Source organism: Anomalospiza imberbis, chromosome 1 (genome assembly GCF_031753505.1).
Source record: "Anomalospiza imberbis isolate Cuckoo-Finch-1a 21T00152 chromosome 1, ASM3175350v1, whole genome shotgun sequence".
Lineage (NCBI taxonomy): Eukaryota > Metazoa > Chordata > Aves > Passeriformes > Viduidae > Anomalospiza > Anomalospiza imberbis.
Window position 1 is genome coordinate 35,615,626 of NC_089681.1, and position 26,700 is coordinate 35,642,325.

The following is a 26,700-nucleotide window of genomic DNA, read 5'->3' on the forward strand; positions in this document are numbered from 1 at the left end:
CAGCATTGCTATGATCCACAATACTGCCTTTTCATGAAGGTATGGAAGAACTTCAGCCTTGAGTGACACTGATCTGGCACCTTTCCCAAGCCCAACGCTGGACCAGAGCCAAAGATTTAAAGTGGAGCTGAGGCACGCAGCCCTCAGGCTCAAGCAGCTCTTTGCCAAGATGCTAGAGCCAAAATACAGGTACACTTTGGACTCACATGCTCAAAGCTAAGTGTGACGACAAAATCTTTCAAGATGAAAGCTAAGGGTCATGTGTTTAGCAGAATCAGACATTTCTAACTCCAGTCATTATTACACATAAACAGGACCTATAAATGCATATGGGGGGTTATCAATAGGGTAATAATAATAATTAAGTCCATCGTTCCAATACTAAATATTACAGTAAAATCAGGTGTTTGGGAAGGACCACACCTCATTTTCTGAGCAGAAGCACAACATCCCTTGGAAACAGGAGACAGCCTTTACACAAATTATTCTGTAACCAGCTTCTGCAAGGATCTAGTAGCTTATACTACAGCTTTTGATAAAAATGGCTTCCTAAAAAAAAGAGTAGGCCACTTGTGATAGCTAGCATGATGATATCTACTTTTCAGAGTTCTGGGTCATAGCCCCATCCTGGCAGAGCTGTATTGGAGACAACAGAGAGAGAGAGACACTCCCATGCATACCAGATGATGAATGAAGTGATTGTTGCCTCACTCCATTTGCTGTCTTCTAGAGATGATACATTAGTCAGAAAATGGAAAAGTTATTTGCAGACTCTTTCAACACAAGTCCTTATTTTCATATTTGCAATAAATAACACTAATTGTTAAGAATGAATGAGTGAGAAGTACCAGAGTTATTCACATCTCGGTGTAATTTCAGAGTGTCTTTTCTCCTGTCCACTTCAGGAGACAAACACCTCACTTGAAGGTCAACATGTTGCACTGCCAATAAATCACAACATAAAATGCCTTGATTTAGTGTCAGTTAAACTTCTTTTTAAAATATAAGTGAATTGACACACTGAATTTTATTTAGTAGTTTTTTTTCCTATAATTTCCTATCTTTTTGCTTACGAAAACTGTGTAGAAAGATGGATACCACAGTATGGAGAAAATATTTGTCTAGTATTTGACTTTCTGTAAACTTTTAAGGGCAAAATTTCATGATTCAGAAAAGAAAAAATACTTAACAATTCCTGCACATATTTTACTGCTTTCAAAATTGTTGAGATAGAAACTTACAAAGGTATCAATTTTAATAGGTGTTGGAATAATATGCCATTTTCCAGCAGATGAATAATTATACTATTACACTTTTCTGCTTCATGAAGATTTCCCCTGACTTTGGTAAGAATTCTAAATGTGAAAGACATATAGACTCAAGTCCTTGGTGTTGTTCTCAGTGCTGAAATAGTATCTGTTACAAGAACAAAATTTCCAGCAGATGCCTCTCACTATGTCATTGAACTTCAGTAGTGTCTCAATTTGAGTTCAATGAGACCATTCAGGCTTTTAGAAATAATGATAGTGATAAACGGAATGAAGACCAACTTTTTTCTAAAACATATATATTAAATGAAAAATATAACTTAATGATGGGAGATTTAAATGGTTCCAGGGTGCAGGAACAAGCTGGAGTGTGGCACATCAGTTTGCACACCAGTTCACACAGGAAGGGCTCCTCTCCTACTATTTGTGTGGAGCCAATAGCGGCAGAAAATGGTGTTAAATTAGCCAGGGGTCTGTTAAAGATGAAGGCTGGAGGCACATCACAGCACGTACCAGCAAGAAGGTTCCTCTTTCTCTGAATGTGGCAAGTAGGACTGGTACCTTTTACAACAGGTATGGGGCTCTGGATCTAGAAAGCCGAATAACTGGTGAGGTATGCAAGGATCCTTCTGGGATGGTGGGGCCTCCTGAAACGACACCACCAGCACCCTGCATCAGGACCTCCTCCATTGACAGGAAAAGAAGGATAGTTGTGATAGGAGACTCCCTTCTAAGGGGAATGGAGGGGCTGATAGGCAGACCTGACCCAACTCACAGGGAAGTCTGTTGTCTCCCAGGGGCTCGGATACTGGAATTTCTTGAAAACAATCCAGTCTAGTAAGGCACTCTGATTATTATCCACTATTGGTTGTTCAAACTGGCAGCAATGAAATAAAAACAGTCTGAGAGCAATCAAAAGAGGCTTCAGTAACAAGGTACACATGGCCTCAGTTTCAACTTGGCCTATAACAAACCTGGAAAGTAACTGTGGACATAGGCTGGCTGCATAACTATTTCCCACATCACATTTGAAAGAATCTGTGCTTGCTTCACTCTTTAGGGAGAAACTGAAATAAAGTAACTTCTGAGGTCCCATTTCAGACCTGACTGAACTTAGTGTCTATCCACTCACTGGAACACTTAATTTAGCAAAAGTATCTATTTAGGATAGAGTCCAAAGTAAAGACTCTACCCCATACTCCGCCCAATTCCTCTAATCACACCACATCCCATAGGTGTGCCCCACACACAGGGCGTCACACAATTAGCAACCCAAACAGTTTTACTGACTTCAGGTTTTGACAGATTTGCATGCCAAGATCACAATCTGAGTAACATAATGATGGGCCATCAGCGTATGCCCCAGGCCTGCCGTGAGGTCCCTGGCACAAGAACCTACATGCCCCATGAACAAGCTGAGCCTTGCTCATTTAATGCCAGAGGAATCATTCGGATTTGGTTTACTTTGATTTGGGCAATTGAAAACTGGTGGATCAGGAGCTGATTCATGGGCAAATTAAAAGTATGTACTTCAAGAATGGGAGGGTCAGTCAAAAATGTCCCAGACAGGTGGAAGAAAACAACTCCAGGTTTTAATCTCCTGGTGAACTTTGAGATTCAAAAGTTTCTGTGAATGAAGCCATTCCCAAGGAGAAAAACAGTTAAAGTAATAAACATAGAGAATATTGGAAAAGAATGAAGAAACATACAAGTAATCTTGAAGTACATTTGGTTTGGTTTTTAAATGTCAATCATAAAAAGTGCTGGGTAATACTAAGTACCTTTGACTTAACTGATTGCACATTAATTCTGAGACAGTGACTGCTAAGTCAAGTTTTGGACCTTCCAGATATGTTTCAAATTTTACTGTACTACAATGTTTTGCTTTTTGTTTTTCACAAAATTAGGCTTAATTAAAAGTGTTAACTATAATAAAATATAAACTCAAATCTTTTAAACAATATCTTAATGATGTGATTGATCAGCAAGATCACTAATATCATGCAATATCAGAGGAACAAGCACTGCAGTAAGTTAACAGAACCCAAAGAAGACAAATTTAAAGGTATGGTTTAAAAAGCTGTAACACCAATATATTGATAAACTGTGGTCTAGAAATTATAAGTAATAAGAAAAACTGGTTGTGCAGGAGTAGAGATAGCACCTTGGGAATCATTGTCAGCTCTAGTCTAATACAGCAGGATTTAGAAATTGTGTGGCTGAGTCATATTACTCAAGTCACATTTTAAGTCTATGTGAGCTTTTCCTCCTTCAAACCTTATTTGTTAACTGTATTTCTTTGCAGTGTGAATGTTAAAACACAAACATGCATTTGGAACTGCTGCATATCTCCACTTTTTTACATAACACATAATTTTAGTTGATAATTACGCAGTGTTTTATTACTAATTAATTTCTATGTAAGCAGTAACTTAGCATTGCTCTTGAAACATTTTCCACTGCACTTTGATTTGATCAGCACTGCTCCACCTTGTTTGCTCTTGCCAAGACAGCTCACAAGTTTTTGAGTGTATTACTGATTTTATTCCAGTTTAGGAAGTCTAGTCTCCTGTTTAAACACTTACCTCTATTTTTTAAAATGTATTTGCCACATGTATCTACCCTGTTTTGCAATGGCTAGCATTCATGACATGAATGCTTACTCATTTTAAGGCAATAGCTCAACCACTGACTTTATTTGGTTTGTGATTGAGTATTTCCTGCATTTCCCTGTGCGAGGTTTCAGAAATGTCTGTGGGTGGAATCACAGTTGTATGATCATTCTTGACAAACTTGATTGTGATGACAAACTTGTCTGGATTTTACTGCCTCATTTTTCACGGCTTCTATGTCTAACCATTTGGCTCATATAATATTCTTACATCACAGTCCATCAATAACACACTTTTTAATAGTTCTGGGATTTTTCATCTACAATCTTCAACCATTCATTCTTTTCACTTGGGTAACTGTGTACTCTTTTGACTTTCTCTTGAACTGTTTCTGTTTGCAACAGGATATTCACTCTACTGCTGACTGATCCTTCTAATGGACAGGACTGTGAGAGATGCATCTTTAATGTTTTCTTTAAATACATTCCTTTTTCTCTCCTCCCGTCACCTCTCCTATCTTCCAATTTGAACTATAGCTATGTTCAGTACTCTAGAGAAATGAAAAATGTCCAGATGTTGTTTATATACATACACCTGCCAGCTAACGTGTTAATACATGGTATTTGTTTTTATAATAGTACAAACACTCTTTACTTGTCCCAAATATTTGCTGCTAGCAAAGACTGCAATATTCCCAAGGCAAATTAAACTGAATTATAGCATTGAATAAAAAAGTACATTTTGAAGGTTACAAAGTCAGCCATTAGAAAGTTTAAAATCCCAGAATTGTAAGCCTTTTATCAAGGTAAATATAATGTAGTTACATTAATTTTTTACCATAATTTTGCCAAAATCTGAATATATAATCTTGTGCAAGGAATACAGCATTCTTCAAAACTTTGTTAGGTTACTCAGTGCATACAACTGAGTACCTTACTATATCGCAAATATAAACTCTCTTTAGGGTACACCAGCATTAATATTTTCATGGATGCTTATCACCAGGGAATTAAATGCTGGGGGTTTTTGTGCTAAGAGTGCTTTGCATGTTCAAATGACAAGTCCTTAATACACCACAGTTTTTGTAGCTAGATATTATAGATATGTATTGCTTTTGTAGTGCTTAGCACTTCAGGAAGTCAGACCTAAGCTCTCAAACTGACCTGCAGAAAATGAGGGTCTATCAGATAATTGGCCATGGTATGATGGTATAGAAATAATCCACAGAAATGGATGGAATATAACTGTGAAGGAGAATCTTTAGTTAACTTAGCTAGGACAGCCACTGCTCTAACAGTCATCCCCTTGCCTCACCAGGTTTTCATCTACAACAAAGAAGAAGCAGGGGTTCTCCAGTCTCTTTGACTACTTAATCTAGGTTTATCTGTAAAGCTCATTCCTACATTACTTCCCTGTAGATACATGTAGATATTAAAGTTTTCTCATTAAAAATCCAGAGTGAAAATGTGAAAATTCTTCCACATGGCATCTGTAACACAGCTCCCTTTTTATTTAGCTCCCAGAATAAGATGCCTGACTTTTCCATAGTCCACATCTTGGATTGCCAGTCTATTTTCTTACAAAGGTAAAGATTCATCTTCAGAATGAGTGGAATCAATGGCTTATCTGGTGGCATGTTAGCTATTCCTTCTTCTCCTTCAGTGAATGAGTTTTATGCCAGATTAGGAAATAACCAGATCTCACTGTGATAGCTATAACAGAAAGGAAAACATGGGCTTGTATGACTTTGTGGCATAGATGGCAGTATGGACAAACAGGACCATGTCTTTTGAGGCTCTGCAATTGTAAAAAGTAAAATTGCAGCCAGGAAGATGTGGCATTTTCTGTTGGGCCCTTCTTATCTTGATCATTTTGCCCATCACTTTTATGTTTTCCCAGACTCAATTTTTGACCCAAATCCCTTTCTTCTTTCCCAGTAAGACTCAGCCTGCAGACTGTAGGAACCATTTCAGAGATTTTTTACCTAAGTCCTCTTGGCTTCTCCCCTCCCACACTGCCATTCCCACTCATTTCCCATTCCACCTCTGTTCTTGGATTTCACGTTTGAGTCATATCACAATTCCACATCTTAATCTCTACACTGCAACAGCTGTCAGTCTGTCACACACCTCCTCAAAATCTTTTCTATTCTTACTGTCATCTCCTTTCCTTTGGGAGTCAGATTTCATCTTGCCCATTCATCCTCAGTTTCCCCTCATATGTTCCTAATCCTCCTTTCTTCCCCTTCCTGGTTCCCATTCATGATCTCTTTGTCTATTCAGTTCTTGTCCTGACCCCTGTAGACCTCTCAGCTTCTTCTTTTTTTTTTTTTTTTTTTTTTTTTTTTTCTGATGAGTCCATATGTTGCTGTATGTAGCAAGTATGTATTTGGCATGGCATTCCACATGATAGTGGGAAATAGGACCAAGACATTTGACGTGCAGGGACAGATGAATGGGACTTCTCAGCCATCTCAGCATGGGATCTTGTTCAGAGCTCAGGCTGATCAGCTGTGATTGACACAGGAGGCCATGGGAGACAGCCTGCAGTGCTGTCTTACAAAAGCATTAAATGCAGATTGGTGTGTACTTGAAGGAGAGAACACAAAGTGAGAATCGAATTATTAGTCTTGAATTAAGCAAGATTTAAGAGGTCTGTAAGCCTTTTCGTCCCACACTTAAATCACTGCATTTCCCTTTGCCTGTATTCTAGCAGGAAGGGAGACGGGGAGCAGGGAACAAAAAGGCTTTTAGTTTCATTGCCCTGAATTCAGCCTGATCTCTATTAGCTCAGAGCTTCACTTCCAGAGAAAACAGCTGCTGAGCTAAGAGCTGGAAGCAGACCCAGTTCCAGGGGCATCTTCAGAGAATGAAGCCCCAAAGGTCCAGCAGGTCATTAGAGTGTATAAAACCTCTTTTCTTGTGGGGCTTATAACCTAAATAAATTTGGACAGATTATCTTTGACACAGAGGTTAATTTGTTGACCCCATTTCAAAGTCTAATGCCACTGCCATTTCTCAAAATCACTAAAAATGTTACCATGGGTATTTTCTTTAGCATTGTTCACAAAAATACATTAATTTTTTTTTTGTTGAAATAATTCACGCACACTTGAACTGAAGGCAAGAATGGCCTTGCAGTATTGCAACTGCAATGGTTATAGCAGATCAAAGCTATAAGCTGTTGAAAATAACCTTTGAATGAGTAGTGCTGGTTGAGTGGAAAAGTAAGCCTTGTTCCCGCTGTTGCTTATAATGCATATGTCACTGGTGTTTCAGTGGTAGAGAATCTGCTCTTGTCTAAGACTGGGAGTTTAAATCCTTGTGCACAGGAAAGCTACCCAGCAGAACAGGCATTTGTCCATGTGCTGCATATAGCAAAATCACACTGTGATGTGTAAAATACTGTACAGATTGCAGTATATACTGTTCAAAGTTTATTTTGAGTCTTCTGCATTTTCATAAGACAAAAAAATATGATCTATATCATCTTACAACATTGGCAGTATGAAACATACACACAGTATGCATTTTGAACTGTAGCATATGTACAGAATGTTCACAATTTAAACAGGAGAAATGTAGCTGAGCATCTATCTATCTATCTATCTATCTTTCTATCTAATCTATCTTTGTCTATAGGCTTATTACCATAGTATTAGGAACCTCTCTGAAATCTTTCCAACTGAAAAGCCCTCCAAGCTTACCTTGTGAATTCTCCATCCACCCCTGCTCCACCCCCAAACTCATAAAGTACTTGCAAATGCTTTCACCTCTCTCCAGTCTGCAGCTGTTTCTGGAAGTTTTCTAATACATACAAAGGACACTTGAAGAAATTTGTAAAGGAGCCACTACTACCGTGATGGAACAACAGAAATTACACCCCACCAGTAAGGATAACAACTGGACACAGTTGTATCCAGCTGGAGAGTAACATTATCCATTTCCAAATATAACAGTATTTGCATTCTTTCTCCTCACTTACAACCATGCTGCAGAAAGAGCTCTATAAGAAGCTCATGACAGCTTGAAACTGAAAATCCCTCCAATTCTTAATAAACTACTTTCCTTACAAGAGACCACATTGCTATAAGCCTAGGCTTGCACCTTCTGAAAACTAAATTAAGTTCCTCTTTCCTGCTAGAGCTATATTAAAGGGAACTGTTCAGCCTCGCCCTCTTTCTCCAGTTAGTTGAGATGCCAATATCTATGAATATATCTATTATAATTTTAACTGGTACGTTATGTGTAAATATCATCCAGTTGGATTTGCATTGACGTAATTCATACTATATATAAGACATCAAACTTAAAGATGTTTTATCTTTCAGCTCTTTGATATTCCTTCACTAGTTAAGAATTTAATTAATCCTCTTAGACTTTTAAAATGGTTGATGTAGAACAGCACTCAGCATTCTTAGGGACTTCACTCAGCATTCTTAGGGACTTAGGATGTTTCAGGGCTTGTTCCCTGTATTTTTAAGTGTTTGTGGTGTCATTCAAAATGGTTTTTTGGTGTGAGGGTGTTTTGTTTTTTTTTTTTTTTTTCCATCTGCAATTGACCTGAGACAGTAACTTTCAACAAACATGAAAAGTGCAAATTAAAAAAGATTGTTGTAACCCTCTTCACACCGTTTGACAGAACTACAGTAATCTTGGTATTTTGATGTTTTGATTATGGGTAAGGGCTTACTCTAGCTGCCACAGCTATTTAATTGTAAGTGGACAGTTATTTCTCACCAAACTGAACTGAAACACTAAATTTTCACAGAAGAGGTCACTTATAAAATGAGTAATATTTTACTGTGTAATGTCTTACAGTGCAATGCTTTTCAGTTCTGAATTAGTCCTTTTCCATGAATTTACAGGACAAGTAGCTATGAAACCCCTTGAGATTCCCTAGCTGGGGATTTCAAATACAGTTACCTACAAGAAGTTCTAAAGAACTACAAGTGAAGCATTAGTTTCTCTTATGGCTTCCCTCCATGCATCATATTGCACAATAAAGGTGTCTGATTTTTTGGTCTCAGGAGGGATAGACAGCTGATAGTTTTAAGCAATGTTGCCCACATTCAGGTCAGTTTTAATGTGGGACTCACTACTTTGATTTTTACTGATTAACACAATGGCATTTTAAAATATTTCACTGCAACTAAAAGGAATGTCTGAGGAAGAAGACACACAGCTCTGATGACTTCAAACCCTCAGATATGCCTCAGGCTCTCAAAAATAATGAAATCTGCTAAGGAAGGTGTTTTGCTAACTGGCTTTTTTATCTGCTAAGATACATTTGGGACTCTACAATTCTGAAAAAAACTTGCAACAGGACAAGTCAGAAGACTGGTGTTCTACAATTTGTCTCCAAGATGAAAGGAATATATAAACCACCAAGCATTATGAAACATACAACATATGATACTGCATGCGGCTGAAAATGAGCATGAACTTGTCAGTCAGCATTCAACCGAACCACAATTCCAAAACCTGAAGGATCTTACTCCATCTCTCAGTGTGAATTCGCATTGAACAGTATCTGACATCACAGCAACATTTGAGTGTACCTTATACCAAATGGCAGTGGAGAGGTAATGTATTTTGTTAGTCCCTGGTATTTTGTTAGTCCCTGCACTGCCACGAAATATTGAACTCCCTGGACCTCTTTGCCTCCCCGCCTCATCCCAGTTCCTCTCGCTGGGGATCTCCCCATTGCTTGTTTTTTGTCTCTCACCTCCTCCTTCCTCTCTTGTACTCTCCATAACACACCAGAGAGGCTAGCACAGTGCGAGGAGTGGACCCAGTTTCTTCTCGGACAGTATTAAGAACCAACCCTCGCTATTTGTTATCATACCTCAGATTAAGTTTTATGAAGTTGTGAGATGTTGCCTTGCTTTTTAAGAGGTCCGTATCAAAACCAAGCGGAGGTCAAAGGGCTGCCAGAGCTGCTACCTGTCCGAGTTTGGCACCGTTCGCATTGGGAACGCGCCACGGCCCCTCCGCCACCCGAGGCCACGTTTGCGGGGCACCGAGACCCTCCCAGGGTGCCGTGACGGCTGAAAGGGATTGGAGGGCGGGGAGCACTGAGATGCCCCCATCATTCCCGGGTCTCCGTCCTGGCAGCTTCCCGCCGCATCAGAGCCTTTTCCCGGCAAGCCGAAGGCTGGGGCTCCCCCTCCGTCGCCGCCGGGAAGCCGCGGGGGCGGGCGGGCGCGACCCTCCCCGCTCTGGGCGCTCCCCGGGGAGGAGCCGGCCGGGTCGTACCGGGCCCGCTCGCCAAGTCCGGCTCCGAGCGGCCAAACCCAGCCCCCTAGGTTCGGGGTGGGCGGGGAGGGACGGCCGGCCGGGCGCCTCTCCTGCCGGGAGCGGGAGGACGGGCGAAACTTTCCTCCCCGGCGGCGGCGGCGAGGCACCAGCAGCCGCCGAGGCGAGCGCCGCCAGCATGGGCCCCGACACGCTGCCGCTCGGCACCTACGGCGGGGCTGCCGCCGCCGCCGCCGCCCTGCTGCTCTGGGCCGTGTGCGTGCTCTGCAGGAGGAGAAGGTACCGGGGCGGGGGGCGGCCGCCGCATTCCTGCACGGCCGGGCCGGGGGAGCGGGGCTGCCGGGCGGGCGCGGCGCCGCCGAGCCGCGCATTGGGCCGCGCTGCTCTCCGCCCGCCCCTCCGCTCAGGGCCGCCCTATCAGCGCCCGCCGGGCCGGGGGCGGCGGCCCCCGCGGGATGGCGGCGCCCGGGGGTGGCGGCCCCCGCTGCGGCCGGGGTCGGCGCCGGGGCCGCGGGCGGCAGCTGCGCCGCCGGGGGCGAGGGAGAGCCGGGGAGGCGCGGCAGGGGGCGGCGACGGCTCCTCGCCTGACCTCGGGCGGGCGCGGCCGCTGGCACGTGGGATTCTGCTCTCCCACGGGGGTGGGATTCTGGTCTTCTCCCGGGGGTGCGTGGAATCCCATGCTCCGAAAGGAGCTGTGGACGTAGCACATCCCCGGGCAGTTCGGCATGTGTGAGCACACGCGGCGCTGAGGTTTGCTGAGATCCTGAACGCGAGCTCTGCGCCCCATGTCGCAGCAGAGACCCAGAGCGGCCCGCGGCAGCTGTCCCGCGGAGCCCGAGGTGCGCCTGCCGTACCTGCAGCCGCTGCTGCCGCGGGGTTGCGACATCGCTACCCTTCTCTTTGTGCCGAGTATCTTGGGTCATGGACATTCTAGTGGCTTCTGTTAGTTTTTCTCATGCTGTTGCCTTTAGTTTATTTCAAGTGTATAATCTATAAACTCAAAGAAGGTACACGTGTTCTGGGACTTTTCAAGAAGAACGTGCAGGTTTTTCTGGGGGGAAAAGAAGCACTGTCTGGAGCTATGCTTTCTGAATACCTGTTACTTTATATGCTGACGTTTTCCCAGGTATTTTTCACTTGATGAAGTGAAATGGTTGGTCACGTGAAGCCAATACTCGATGCTCTTCAGTGTCTCTTCTGCAACTGATGAATAAATGTGTGTAAAGGCTGACGGTGGAGGAGTGAAGAAGGGGAGGGATCAGAATTCACTGGATTGTTTACTTATTTTTAATTCATAAAATGAGATGCGTAGAAAGTTATAGATGTAATTCTGAATAGTAAACTCTTCATTTTCCTAATAATTGTAAGTTATTTTGGAAGATGTAGACAAGCAAATGCAAAAAATAAATTGTACTATTAGGTTCTAAAAAAAGCAAGAAGGGCAGTCTGGCAATTTTTAGACCAATACCCCTAACTTTGGGACCATGTATAGAATGAATTAAAAAACAGTGAAAATTCATGTTTTGATTGCAGAAGGTGTCTGTGAACAGAGACAGGTTATTTCCATGGTGTCTTATTATATGTGATTTGACTTAGAGAGCCCAATCCATTCCTTAAGGAGACATCCATCCCATCCATCCCAGTGTTTGAGTGGGGTCATCCCATAACACATACTGCTTGACAGAGTAGTCTGCAATGATGCTTCATGCTTCCGCGCAGTTTATGAAGTAGACAGTTGCTGCTCGACAGGTCACTCCTCCTCCTCATCATCATCCATGTTGCTCCTATGACCCTCTGTGAGTGTATTCTGGGAATTAAACACATAAAAATTTTTTTTTTTTATAGGTTTAGTTTGCTGCCAGTCTAGCTTCCTAAAGAACATCAGCACAGAAAACAAAAGGGGAGCAGGAAGGCAAATGGGGTTGGGTGTCTTTTTAAGACTAGAAGATATTATATTGCCTCAGCCATATTATAAAATTGTGCCTGTCATTAGTTTAAATTCTAGTACAATTGTAAAAGACAGAATTTTTGAAAATGGAAACAGGCAAAGCTGTTGCTTGTAAAGTTTTTTGCCAGATGTGAGTGGTAGGGAAAAAGGATCAAAGAACCCATTCTGAATTATTTTTATACCCCTTATGGCTGTAGAGTTTTTCAAGTGCACTGTTTAGAGTCTACAGCAAAATGGTTCGGATGCTTGTGTCACAGCAGAATGATGTTATACAGAAGACCTCACAAGAAAGTGTACTGTCTTGTCCCAAAAACCAAACTGCTGTTTGATTAATTAACTACTTGAAAGCCTGTGCTGTTTCTCAAAGAACTGTACAAAGGACTAGCAAGCAAGAAACTGCAAATAACAAATGGTAAAACCCATCAACCTCTGTGTGGTACAGCCCTCAGCAGAAGGTGCTGGTGTTGAGGTACTATCCTGCTCCAGTTAAATGTGCAATTAATTATCTTTCTTTTAGCATAAAGAAAGAAAAGAAATTATGCATGGTCTGTAGAGGTGCCTAGAAACAGCTTGCTGATGTTCCACAGCCATTTCTGATCTGTGGGAAGAAAAGCCATTCTCAGGGCGCAGTGGATTAAAAAATGGGGTTAGAGCTTAGTTCATGCTTCTCAAATTTGGTGCAAGTCTGTGATCTCCTCTTGCTTATCAGACCCTTATCAGTTTGTCTATCCCCATGTGTCCTCCATTTGTCAGATTTCTTCTTTCCCTGTCTTCTATTTGAATCTAACAAACCCTGCAGCAGGTGGATTATCCCCTACCTTCCTCTGGAATCAACTTTAAACATCTGGGAGCCTGTTGACATAGGGAGTGTTGGCAAATTACTCCATAAATAAATGTCAAAGTCAAGGCTATATTCCTGGTCATGGATTGTAGCCATTTGGACAGAAGAGCAGACAATGTGGAGCTTGCCTATGCTAGAAGAAATGTAGGTACTTCAGGCATGCATGTGCTCTTGCATAAGTTAGTATGTTGCCTTAATGTTGGTATGCTTGTAGCAGCGTGCAAACCCTGTATAAGGGGTTTGTTGTATTTAAGGTACCAAGATAAACTTTACCAGAATGATCAAATTTGACATCTTAACCACAGCCCTGCATGGGTTCCATCAAGCTTACCACAGTAGGCAAGTGTGTGTATATATAAACGAAGAGCTTAAGTAAGTAAATAAACACCACTAACTTGCACTTCAGAGTTCCGTGTGTTTGTTTTGCTGGGTGATGCCTTTGTCCTGCTTGACTGAGGTTGTGCTTCAGCACAACCACCTTTGTGGCTCTTGAGAGTTACACATCTAGGAGCATAATGAGGGTTTGTGTATCCTGGAGAAGAGAACTTCCTAAATCCATCACTGATGCTCCTTAAGCAGATGTTACCTTTTTGCTATAAGGTGCTTCCCCTGTTTCCTCTCAGGCTGAGGTGCTCATTACTGGAGCAGAAAAGGTGTTGTATTGACTTAATCTGCTGTTGCCTTTTTCTGTAACACAGTTGATGTAACCTGGCATTACAAGATTTGAGGGTGAATTCAGTACCAGTTTTCTCATAGATAGGGTAGAAAGGAAGAGGAATTTCCTTTTGTATAAATGCTTATCATTTGAGTGCTTGTGGCAGTAATAACACAAAGGAAACTAATTGGAGTCTTTGCCAGGTTTTGTATCACAGATGGTGAAGAAACAGAAGTAGAACAAAAGTTTCTATAATCACAGAAAAAATTAATTTGAGTTAAACTCAATGTCAAATGAGTCTCAGTGCCTTCTGCATGCTAAGAGAGATGTTCCTCTTACTGGTTAGTGAAGAAAAGCCTATCTAGGCTGTTTGCTGGGGAATGTGTTTTCTCCAGAGAGCACTTCCTTCTTGCTGCTGCATGAAAGTATTTCTGCTATGGCAAAAGCTGACTATTTCCTAGCCTGGAAACTGTACAGATTATTCTCTTTTGACTTCATGTTTTACCTCAGCTTCATGTGGTTTTCTTTTGGTGTTCTTAAACTGCTTTTCCACTAGCTGTACACAGTCTCATGGAGCAGGAGGTGAGATATCAGGTGAAGCTGACTCTCATTTGTCTTCCAGCAGTGATACTGCCCAAGTCAGAGAAGGGCCCTTGAGATCTTCAGGGTCTGTGTCTCCTGCTAACTTCCATAGGTGTAGTACTATTTTACTTTTTCTTGCTCAAATTTATGCATATTTTTGGTTGCTAGTGTTCATTGCATGTCCATGACTGAGAATGGTCACAGATTGTAACGAACAATTTATGGGAAAGGCTGGAGTATTCTCTGACTCCCTCCTTGAAGAGCAGATGCTGCAAATTACTAGGAAGAAGGGATTTAGGCTGACCACAGATTAAAACCACTGCCTTAGGGAAAGAGGACAGTGGAGAGAAGTGGAACAAAGATTGTTGTGTCCCTATTTATCTATTGAAATTGAATCCTTCTCCTAAGGTTTGCATCCCAAAGTTTTTCAGATAAAGAAAATACAGACCGAACCTGGAAAAAGGTTCCTTATCAGAAGTTTATGACTGCTTGGAAAGTTAACCCACCTCTGATGTGAGCTGCATCAATGACAGGTTTGTAAAAGTTATTTCCTCTGCACTTCTATTGCTTTAAAATGAAAGAAGGTAGATTTACATTACATAATAGGAAGAAATAGGAAGAAATTCTTTATGATGAGGGTAATGAGACACTGGAAGAGGTTTCCCAGAGAAGTTGTGGCTACCCCATCCCTGGAAGTGTTCCAGGCCCAGTTGGATGGGGCTTTAAATCACCTCATGGCAGGGATTTGGAACTAGATGATCTTTAAGGTTCCTTCTAATCCAAACCATTCCATGATTCTGTAGGTTTGTAGGGTTGGTATTTTAATTATTAGGAATGGTCTTCATGGTCAGGATTGTTTGTGAGGAACGCTATGATACATAGCACATGTTGTGGGTTTTACTACAGCAGTATAGCAATTTCTGTGCTGCATTAGATGGGACATGTATCTCCTAATATATTGTTTCTAACCAGTTTCTAGTGCATCAGAGCGTGGTATTAAAAACCTACAAACTTATACAGTGTAATTGTAGATTGAAGTCAACATAAGAAGAATTGCATGATACATTTCTCAGAAAGGATTTTGCTGTGACCCGAGTTATGGATTTAAAGCCTTTTTGAAGCAAACTGTCTTTCATTTTCCCTTTTATTCTATATTTTAAAATACCTCTGATCTATACAATTACATTAATCTAAGATACTTTTCCCCAAACTTGCTCTCTTGAACCCAGACAGATATTGTTGAAAAGAATATAGATTTTGTCTTTGCCTTCAAGAACATCTTATCCTTCTCTGTGACAAGCTGTGAGCTTGCTAACAGCTCTCTTACCAAGCGAGTTGTAGTTCACAAGATGTCATCAGCCTGTCTTTTTTACCACTTCTGCTAATTTAGGCAATATGTTAAGGTAGTTTTCAGTTGGAGGGAACATCAGGAAGGACAGATAGAAGGATACCACAAAAATCTGGCCTCTTCCTTCTTACCTTGGCCTTCTGCAGAGGCCTCTTCCTCCATTCTTTTTATTGGACCTCTAGGGAGTGCACGTGTTTTCATGACCTCCTTTTGTTTACTGTCATTGTCCGCTCTTACTCCACTCAGAAAAGGACTGAAGACTGAAACTGTTTAAGGCAGAAAAGTAACAGTTCTGTTTCTTAAGTAGCCTTAGGAAACCTTTCTTTCTCACCATCACACTTGGGTTTTCTGTCAACTGTTCACTGCTGTGCCAAGATGTGGTGGAAGCTTATTTCTTTGCTTGCTTCTAGTGGTCAGAGCTTTAGTGAGGGTAGAATAAAATGAAGTCAGCAAAACCATAACCTTCTCGAGGTGTACAAGTCTCCATTCACAGGCTGTTGGTTTTTCTTATGGCCCTAACAGACCTGGAGAGCCATTACATCATGGGTCTCGCACAGTAGTGTGTTTCAAGACATCAAGACAGGTTGTTCTTTTTCTTTTTCTTTTTTTTTTTGTGCTGCTTCTCATCCTTCTGATTTGTAGTGTGTGTGTCATGCACATTTTGAGTTCCACTTCCTACCAGTACTTTGAAGATGACACTAAAGATGAGACTTCTTTTATTATCTTTTAAGAAGATAATAAACCTTTCCAGTGATCTCTAATTTACAGAATTCTTTGCTTAAGGTACACTGCCACCTAGCAACAGTTTCCCTTTCCTCCCAGTTTTCTTGACCTACTTTGTTGGGGGTTGTTCAGTTTTATAGTTTATACCTGGTCTGGCCTTGATCAGCATCCAGAACCCATCAGTAGATGCCATCCTGGTAAATGTATATGTGTGAGAGGTGGAGATATTTTTAGTGGCAATAAGAACTACTAGCTTCTGGTTTCTGACTAGCATACAATAGTTTATACTTTCATGGGGTTTTTTCCTCCTCATGTTTCTGTGCAAAGGGCCTATAATTATTTTTTCCCCTTGGAATTATTGATTTTGCTTTCTTCTGTTCTTTATTCTTTAGAGCAAATAAAATCAAAGGGCAAGAATTAAAGGGAATCACTTTCAGCTCCTTTTATTATTCCAGTGCAACATGAAGCATGGAGTGTCCATCTAGAGCACTGTACACAAATGCACAGAGCTTACAGAAAGTTCTGAACAATTAACCCTTCTGCTTCTCTTCCAAGCTGATAGTCCCAAAGGTATGAATGAGGACAATCCACATGAATACACAGTGCTTTAAAAATTATATTCATGCTTACCACTATATTTAGAGGAGGAAAGCAAGCTGGTTGACAAATCTTAGCTGAAACGTTACAAATAAAGGCTGGTGTGAAAGAAGACAAAAAGAAGCAAATCTTAATCCTAGTCTCCCCTGACATGAGCTATGAACTACTTCTCCTTTAAGCATGATGGTGAAATTTGCCCCCTGATGTGTTTAATAACAGGTGGTATAACTAGAGAGCTGCATCATCAGGCGACTGCAGGATTTCCTGGAGGTTTGACTTACGTGGGAGAGGTACGGGAGTCTTAGCTCCCCCAAGGAAGGAGTGACTTCACTGGGATGCAGGGACTTTGCTGAGTCCCAAGTTTGCAGTCTTGCTTGTGGATTCCTCCTCAGTTCCCCTACTGTAAATTGGAGGTCAGTATGGTCTCTTGATTTACAGATAACAGAGACAAATGCTTCACTGGGCACTCAGAGAGTTGTCAGAGATGCTGAAAAGAATTCCTGCATGGTATAACTGCTCAACATATGCTGAGGAACTGTTGCCTGTCCATCCCTTTCTCCTACATGCTGAAATACAATTTTAGGTATTGTATTTTTGCAATAGTCAGCTAAGTTGTTGGATTGTGCCAGCCGCTTTAGTGTTTTGCTCAGTTATGAGAATTATGGTCCCATATAAAATGGTTGTGTGGGGTTTTTTTATGGTTTTTTTTTTTGTTTGTTTGTTTTTGGTTTTTGGCTTTTTGGGTTTTTTCTGATGTGATTTTTTTTCCTCAGTCAAGTGATTTGATTAAGGAGTTGGGCAGGGCTTGTTTTGGTAAAGTAATATAACTGTTCTCACTCCATCTAGTCACTTATTTAACTTAGTGTATTGTAATGCCAGAGAGTGGGGGAAATACAGAAGCTAAAGGAAACAGCATACGTGCAATGTTAATACACTATATGAAGTTAAGGAAAATCTCACTGTTAAGTTGGCAGTCTTTTTCGCTTTTATCCAAGTTTTATAAATCTCCTTGGTATTGGAGCCAGACTTGGAACACATTTTCCTGACTTCTAGTTTTGTGCTTTAACTTGCTGCCTTTTCTTTCCAAGACATTTACCATATATGTATGACATTATAGCTGTCTGGTAAACTAACTTTTTCAACCATGAGGCATATTTTGAATTCTGATTTCAAACTTCACTAGTGTTCTTTTTCTTTCCCCATCATTTACTGATCCTTTTACAAGAAGCATGTAGGATTTTAGGCTAATATCCATTTGCATGCCGTCTGGGTGAATTTTGGCTGACTGAGAGTCCCATAAAACAAAAGTTTCCTCTTTACAAACCACATGGATCTTGGCTGTAGATATTCAGTCCCTTTCTCCACAAACTGTTTTTAATGGTGCCAGATTCTTCTGTTTCTTCTTGTTTGGCACATGTCAGGAAAAAAAAATCTTGGCTCTTGTATAGAACATATCTTGTTTCCTCTTAACTGCTCGTACTTTCTATTCGTAATTTAAATCAGCACAAAAATGCTATGGTTGTACTCCTCATGATTTAATCTTGTAGTTTTCTAAGCAATATTCCAATTCTCTGAAAAAAATAATGCTCTCTCATACTGTAGGCCTAGTGGTAGGAGGTTCTAGCTGAATGCAATGGATGCGTTCGTGTTAATTTTGGAGAATATGCATGGAGTCTTGGCAAAGTGGCCTGTTCAAGCCTGTGGAGGCACGTGAAGAAAGAACAGATGAACAAAATTAAGCTAAAATGAGGTGTTACAGGAGTACTGTCTCTACCATCCAGCTTCCCCTTTCTGACACTGCAGTGAAAACCTGGACTCCAACACTGCACTTTGTAGACTCATGTCCACAGTAGGCGGTTGAAGAAGTGTCTCCTTCCTGGCCCATGGCAGCCCAGGCATCTGTCAGAGAGCCTGTGTGCGTTTGCCACAAGCTACTCATTTTCCTTGCTGACAGCCTTACCCTGCCTCCTTTGAGCTCTTGTACGAGTCAATTTGATTCTGATGGCTAAGGCAGAGTGCAGCACTGTAAAGTGTGGCTGTCTGATTTATTGTGACTCCCCCAAAAAATCAGCAAACTGCTTAGTAGCCTGCTCTTTCCTTACCCCATTGTCCTGCTTCTCATAAGATTGTTCCCCAGATTTCTCCTGAGTGGTCATTACAAATTTTTATGTAACTTGCCTTGTCTAAAATGATTTGGGCAAAATTAGAAATTTTTCAATGATATGTTGAAAAAATGATCGTAGAAAATTGCCACATTACTTTCTGAAGTGATATAGTATTTAGAAAAAAAGCATAGTCTCATTTCAGCATGGAGAATGCCGAAGTTTTGCAATTATTAACTCTGGCAGCTCTGTTTATTAAAAAAAAAACAACAACATAAAAAACCGAAAACCAACAACAAAACCAAAACCAACCCATATATTCCTTAACATGAGAAAACTATTACTGTTAAAACACAGAGGGCAGAACTGATGAAGTCAGTTTTTCAGTCTTTTTGTACTCTTTCTTTCCCTTTGTATGCATGCCAGTGAGAGGGTGGGTCTGCCCCTTTGTCACACACGGTGTGCTACTGTAGTCTCGGAAGGCTTCAGAGGGATGGTCTCCAGCTCTCTAACAGGGCCCCAAGGAAAACCAAAAAATATATTTAGAAACTCCCATTTAATCAGGTTAACAAAAGAAGGACTTAGGAAAGAAGGACCATTGCTAGTATCTCCTCAGAGAGAATTTGAGTGACTTCCATTGCTGGTCTACTCACCTGATGCTACAGTAGTGTTTGGTCATCATCCCTAGCTGGAAAGCACTGCTCTATGTTTTCTTCTTCAGTGCTGGCATGTTTTTTCAGGTTAGAATAGTTTGTCTTCAGAGCTTCTGGTGTGAGATAGATTATAACCATGCTAATTCTCTCCAGCTGGTTTTTCAGCATGAGAAACATTGGTAGTCACATTTGGGAAGTTTCTCTGAAAATAGCTCAAAGAGTGGATTGATGACAAAGCATATTTTTTTTCCTTCAATCATTCAGGAACTGATCTGCAATATTTACTTAGCTCAGGCTTATACTTCCTTAAGACAGAGCAATGTCCATGGAAGATTTACTTTTGTTTTGGTAGGTACCAGTATTTGTAAATTGTTTCCAGTGCATTATGTGTTTCCTCCATATCCCTCTCAAAAACTTCTGTTATTCTATTAGAGCAGATCTTTTTATGTTTTTAAAAGATTTTAAGATGACTAGGTTAGTTTCAGCATAACTGTTTTGCTTAAATAGCATATTTCCTAGACCTACAACTGAGGGTGAGGCATGTTGCCAGAGCCCGCGCTGCAATGTTCTTCTGCGATTCCTGTTTAAAAAGTAGCAGCTGTGTGGCTGTAGAAGTGAAAATGTCCCAGTTCAGGAGTCATCCAAGAACCAACTGTAAAACATGATGAACTCATTGAATTTATATTTGGGAGGAAAAATAAAAGTACTGTGAGAGCTGACTTGTATGTGGTGCTCTTTTTAACCTTAAATACATGCCTGAAAGATTCTGATTGAACAGCAGTAGGACTTAGATGTGTGTATCTGATGATGAAATGGAGCCCATAGTGCATGACTACACAAAAGATGTTTAGGCCTCTCAGTGACAGTTGCCATCACAGTATCTTTGACTGATGGTGAATCATTTCTAGGCCCTGGAACAAGGACAGCAAGCCGAGGTCAGAGCCTGGGCTCCTTCTGAGGACCAAATGAGGGAAACTTGGAGTTTGTGTCCTAGCAGCTTGCACGTAATGTCCTTTAAAGCCAGGTTAAATTATCTGTCAGTGTTAAGGCACGACACAGAATTGTTCACAGCAGGACTGGAGAGGTTCCCCCTGTATATCAGTGTTCAGTGGCTTGGGAAACAGCTGCTTGCGCAGTGTCTGGTTTTGTGGTTGAACAGACAGCTCAATTTCTGGCATTGCTGCTTTAAGATACAAAAATTATAATCAAGCTTCAAAGAAATCTTGCATATGTGAATGAGTCAGAATTATTTTTTCTTCTATACGCTGTTTAGTTTCTTGCATTTTATGTAGTGAAAACACTGCTAGATCCTACTTGGTATTACCACGTTATGAGTGAAGGGACTTTTTTCACAACCTTTGGACTTCCTTAAATAGAACCACATCAGCTATAATAAATTCAGAGCCTTAAAAACCTGTTGTTATGAAGACTTTAAAATAAAACTGTGCAGGCTGTGTCTGTTCAGTGGTAAGAAGCTAAAATAAGACAATGCTGAGATCTGTTGGACTCAAAAGAAAGTTCAGGTTTCCTGCTTTTGTGATCTCCTTTACAGAAAGAAAGCTTTCTGTTTCTATCTGGGAAACCCAAGTCTAATAAAGCACAGTTATTGTGACCCATCTACTCTTACTTCCCACATAGTCTAGTCCTTTGCAATATCTCCTGCATTAGCTATATTAAATTGTATTTGAACACAACTGTGCATGGAAAAATATCCTGCTTTTGGTTTATTTTTTAATTTGAGGGATGTTCTTACCATTCTGTTTTCACTTTAAGAAAAGGGGCTGGGTTCACTCTCATTAGTGGATGTATATATTCTTTTAAACATTGAAAAGATATAAGCAAAAGTTATGAAAAATATCCTGAGATGTCATCCAGTACAAACAAACAAGTTCATCTCCTGTTCAAAGTATTAAATACTGCTGTTGCAAATAAATGTCTGCTTAAAGACAGATATATATTTAAAGGCATGGGCAAGTTCATCTGACGCATCTTTACTTGTGTCTCAATGGCAATTTAGTGTGGACTGAAGCAACTTGCATTTTATACTTTCTCCTCTGCTGCCAAGAATGTTTGGGTGGACCAGTTTATGTGTGCTGCCTGCTGCTGCTCTGTAGTCTCTGCATTGCATTCTTGCTTCATTGTTTTGGGAAAAAGATCAGCCAATACTTTTAACGAAGACTGTGAAAGCCAGAGATAATTCAAATGGCACCAGATGAACCAATGCTTCTTCTTTTTTTTTTTTTTTTTTTTTTTTGCTTAGACATAAAGAAAATCTTGTTTGTTTTGTTTTGGACACTATTTCAGCATATTTTTGTTATTAATAATATCTCTGAAACTACTGTTTAGGAGTCAGGCATTTGTGTTATCTCATGCCTCCAAATTGTGTTGCAGCAGTTCCAGATGCACTGTTCTCAAATGCACTGTACCCAGTAGAAATGTGAGGTATAAAGCTGTTTAAACTGTAGTGATACAGTTTGTTTCATCAAAAGGAAAGCACAGGAAGATTTTTCTTGTAATTGTTTCTAGCACAAGTACTATGTGCTGATTTGGAACATCAGATAGTTTCTGTTATTAGACCATGTGAGAAAACCCTTCCATATTTGCACATAGTTGCAACTTTGTAGGTAATTGGTGGTGTTGGAAATGCCCTACGGAGATATGGTTTTGATCCCTTGGTCGTTTTATTGAAGACTGCACACCTGGCTCAGTTCTCAGTGAATGACTGTGGCATTGGAGGTGACTGGAAGATGGAAATCCCCATGTGTGCTAAGGTGGTGGTAGATTCTGAAGTGAAGGCTGCCTTAGAATTCCCACATGTGCGGGGCATTTTCACCCCCACAGCTTTTGTTCCTTCATTTTACTTTGTGTGGCAAGCATCAAATCATCTCCATTAAAGGCAGCAGGGTGCTGGAAAGTCTCTCCTGCTCATGGGAGTAAGTAGATTTCTTAAGATTGTGGAAGGGGTAGATTAGTTAATTGCCTGCTGAAGTATGAATTTTACTGCAAGTCAGCATGGAATAACATAGAATCATAGAACCATAGGTTGGTTTGGGTTGGAATAGGCCTTAAAGATCATCTATTCTAGCTCCCCTGTCATGGACAGGGATGCCTTTCACTAGATCAGATTGTTCAAGGCCCCATCCAACCTAGCTTTGAACATTTCCAGGGATGAACATCTTGCCCATCCTTGGACAGTCTGTTTCAGTGGACATCTCTTTCACATTCCAGGGTTGGGTCTGTCAAAGCAGCCTCAATAAATAAGAGTTTACATGCTAAATTTCTCAGAACTGCTCTGTTTAGGGGGAAGCAACCAGCACATTTGGATTGCATCATACAGGTAAGGTTCTTAGGCTCTTTTGCAATCTTTTCATAATGATTACAACCTGACTGCAGAGTTTGGCTGTTGCGTAGCACTAGATTTATGTCACTAAAGGATAAAGTTTGTATTTCTTACTCCTCACTTTTGCAGCAGGTTTTATGTTTTGTATCATCCATGTTGTTCTGCTAGATATTAGAGTACTTTATTTGGTCTGATCTGTCAGTTCACTTTTTTTACTGTCCACAAAATTCATTGTGCTCTTTAGTAATTGTCTTCATGAATTCTCATTGCTATACTCAGAGGGTAAGCTAGACTAATGAGACCCTTTTTTTTCATTTGAGTGAGATTTGCTAATTGCTTTTATCACACTGGAACCTGTAAGGGGATTTTCTGTGGACAAAATGACAACAAAAAAATGAAACGCTTTTGTTGGCAAGTCACCTGGCAATTCCTCATGGATCCTCAACGTAGCTGTCAGCTAACATGAGTGACTTCTTAACACCCAGTGCCTCTAATTGCCATTTATTTCCTCACTGTTTTCCTTTTCTGAACTGATGGGATGAAACTTGAAAGCAGGTTGTGATGGAGTGCATCTCCAGTCAGCAGTAGAAAGAATAAAAGAATGAAATTAGGATGGTCAACATGCATCAGGAAGAGAAATTTCATCCAGCCTCCTGCCCTGTCCTGTGGCTGTGGCTGATCCCTTGCCATCTCAGTTTATAACTTTTATTGTTACTTCCCTAACAGCTCAGCTCATGCCAGGATCTTGTCAGTAAGGGTGCAGACCTAAGGGGCGAGGACTTCAACACTTAGCCTTTTCAAAGGCTCTGTGCTTTCCCAATTATCAATTTGTCTCCATCTCCTTCCCCAAGTCTTGCTTACTGAAGTGAACATCACCCTAAGCACTCATCTACCCCAGAATTGTATAATTATTTTTAGCATGAAGCTAGCATAACATTTTGTGAAATTACTAAGAAAGTATAATTGAATTTCAGGCCTCAGAAATGAGATGGCAGCTATTAGTTGAATGTATCTAAAAGGAGACAGCCTCTGTGAGTCTTGGGTTTACCTGTGTTCTAGGTTTTGAAGAAAATTTACATTAAACTAATAGAGTTTATTAACCAATAATTTTGGTTATTGATGTTTACAAGTTTCACGAAGTTTTTAATGTTAAATCAAGATATATTGGGATTTGTTTTTTCTTGCTTGAAGTTTTCCCCTTGAGCTCTACTGTAGTCCTTTATTATCTTTGACTTTGTTAAGAGTAGCTTGAAAGCTTCTTGCCTTTTCTGCCATACCTGCCTACTTCAGGACTCCTTGCAGGAAGGGATTAGAGCCATCGCTATTGTCTTCATTTATATAATTCTGTCATTGCTTTGACATCAGCGTAATCTTCTTGACTGGCTGATCAAACTGATTTTCAACAGTTTTAGACAGTGAAAAATTAGTGCATTTAGGTCTTCCTTGATTTTTTTGGCAGTTTTCTCTGTCATTCAGACTAGCAGTTTTTCTTTATTTTAAGTCCCTTTTGTTTTTTTCTGTGCTTATCTTCTTTCTTATAAAATATCTACTGCAGCTGGAATTTTCTAACTTTTAGATCTTTAATTCTTCTAATCTTATGTCAAAGCAATTAACAAGTGCTAACAGACCCTTATCAGACTTTGTATTATTGCATTCAAGATGATTTTTTGGCCTTACTTTAGACATTTGAGATTTTCCAAAAATTTCGATAAAACCAGGATTTTATTTTACATATTTGCTCACAGCATAGAGCTTCAATGGTAGTTGTATCTTAATCATACAGCTGAATTAAATCTCTTCTGTAAGTGATGTGTGTAGATTTAGCCTTTCTGTGGTTCACTGTACATCAGTAACAACTGAAATGCTATCACAGGAGGAAAATCTGTTCAAAATCACAGCAAATCCTGCTGCTGTAGGTTTCTGAAAAGGGGAAAATGCTCTGGTTTGCAGTCCTGTTTCTACCATGAAATGACTTTGGATTTTGTTACAGGGGAAAGGTTTGCAATTTTACTTTGCAGGGTGAAAATACACAGTAGTTAAGGGTGCCTTTGGGATAACTGCAGACTCTGGATCTCTTGGTGACATGTTAAAACCAGCAAAAATTTGCCAACCTGGCTGCATTGGATGTGTTTGTGGTTTGTCCTCCCACCATGGCTGTGCCTGCAGAAGCCCTCTGGCAGTGGCAGCAGAACCTGGGCATACAGGGGATTGCCATGGTAGCTCTTTCTGGTTGAGGAGCCACCTTTGCCTGTCTGTTTGAGACATGTTTGCTCACATGGAATTTACTGATGATTAGGGCAGACCAGGCCATATAGGAAGGAGTGGCAACCTTAATGCTAAAGACATGCAACCTGACCATGCACAAGTTCTTTGCTTTTGCTGGACTTCATCATCTCACCATACTTACACATGGTGACTTACCTCACCATGTAAAGGATAATACTTGGAAAGTTTAGTTTGGATTCACAGAAGTCCCCTTTCTGATTAATTCTGATTCATTGAATTGCTGAAGTGATGGCTATTTTTAAGTCTTTGAATAGCTTTGGTTTTAGTGGGACTTGAGCTTCTAAGTGGTGTAGAAGCTCAAGCTTTTTGACACATCAGTGCTTTCATGCTGAGGCAAATATGAATTTCTGGTTTGATGGTATGATACAGAACGTACAGCAGTATTTCCTCTCCTTAGTGCTACTAATTTCTGGGGGGGAAATGTGGTTCTAATGTTATGCTCTGAACAGAATTTCAAAGTTCATTGAGGATGAGACCACTTCTTGTTGGTAACTGAGGTTACTTAAAAATAACACTTTCACTTCCATCTACATACCCATGCTGAATGATAGCTTTCAGGACCGGGGCTGGTTCCAGGTTTCCTTTTATATGCAACACCGCTTATATTTGAATTTATGGATTGCATGGAATTGTAATGGCCACTTGGCCCTGATCATGAGGCAACCTCTTTTCTCATTCCCAAAAATGTGAAACAGTGACATGTTTCTCAGACTCCTTCCTGGGTCTGTAATGCTATCAACTGCCTGTGGCTAGACAGAGTTGGCACACTCGCTTCTGCTAAACCCACCCGTTATTTTTCTTTCCATGACCTGGCATGCTTGTGCTTAGCCACATTGGCTAACAAGTCCAATCTGGAGTTTTCCAGTGGGATTCTAACTTTCAAAAGCAATCTGAAACTTGTTCCCCTTTCATGAAAAATATGGGGAGGTGTAATTCTGTTGACTTACGCAGAACAGAAGTAAGCCCAAAGTAAGAACAAAGAGTAAGAACAAAAAAATAAGAACAAAAGTAAGTTTGAATTGTTGAGAAGTCCTTAGAGCCTTTTTGCAATTGTAAACAGTAAGATGCACAGTCAATGACTTCTATCTTCTGGCTGTGAACCAATCAGATGTGAATTTTCTCTAATCATGATGATGAAACGAATAACATAGTTGCTAAATGTCACAAAGTGACTTTTGACCCACAAAGTTTTTCTGATGTTATAGCAATTTTTTTTGTTTGTTTTGGGCATCTAGAAACCAGGATAGCACATCTTCAACAAAATCCATCCTGAGTTTGTGAGAGCTTCCCAGGAGAAGTTCTTCATGTAGCTTCCAGTTGAACAGATTGTTACTATCAAATTTTTAAGAATTTCTTGTGGTCACTTTAGTACAATATAGTTCCTTCTAGTATGAACAAAAGTCTATGGGTAGTAAAAATAATGGGCTTTTCCTATTGTGAAATGTGCCTGTGTTTCTGTGCATGTCTTCCCACAGAAACCAGCTGTGT

At 40.6% G+C, this 26,700-nt stretch overlaps 1 protein-coding gene across 2 annotated transcripts in view; it reads left to right on the forward strand.

Moving 5' to 3' along the window:
• Window positions 1-9,946: 9,946 nt before the first annotated feature.
• The window catches only part of CYP7B1 (cytochrome P450 family 7 subfamily B member 1), a 122,714-nt gene continuing 105,960 nt past the window's right edge, over window positions 9,947-26,700 (forward strand). The window contains exon 1 of one of the 2 annotated variants that reach the window (XM_068187887.1): window positions 9,947-10,416. In XM_068187887.1, the coding sequence (XP_068043988.1) occupies window positions 9,962-10,416 (455 nt within the window). In that variant the 5' untranslated portion in view covers window positions 9,947-9,961. The remainder of the gene's footprint in view (window positions 10,417-26,700) is intronic. The other variant, XM_068187895.1, reaches the window with a different exon arrangement.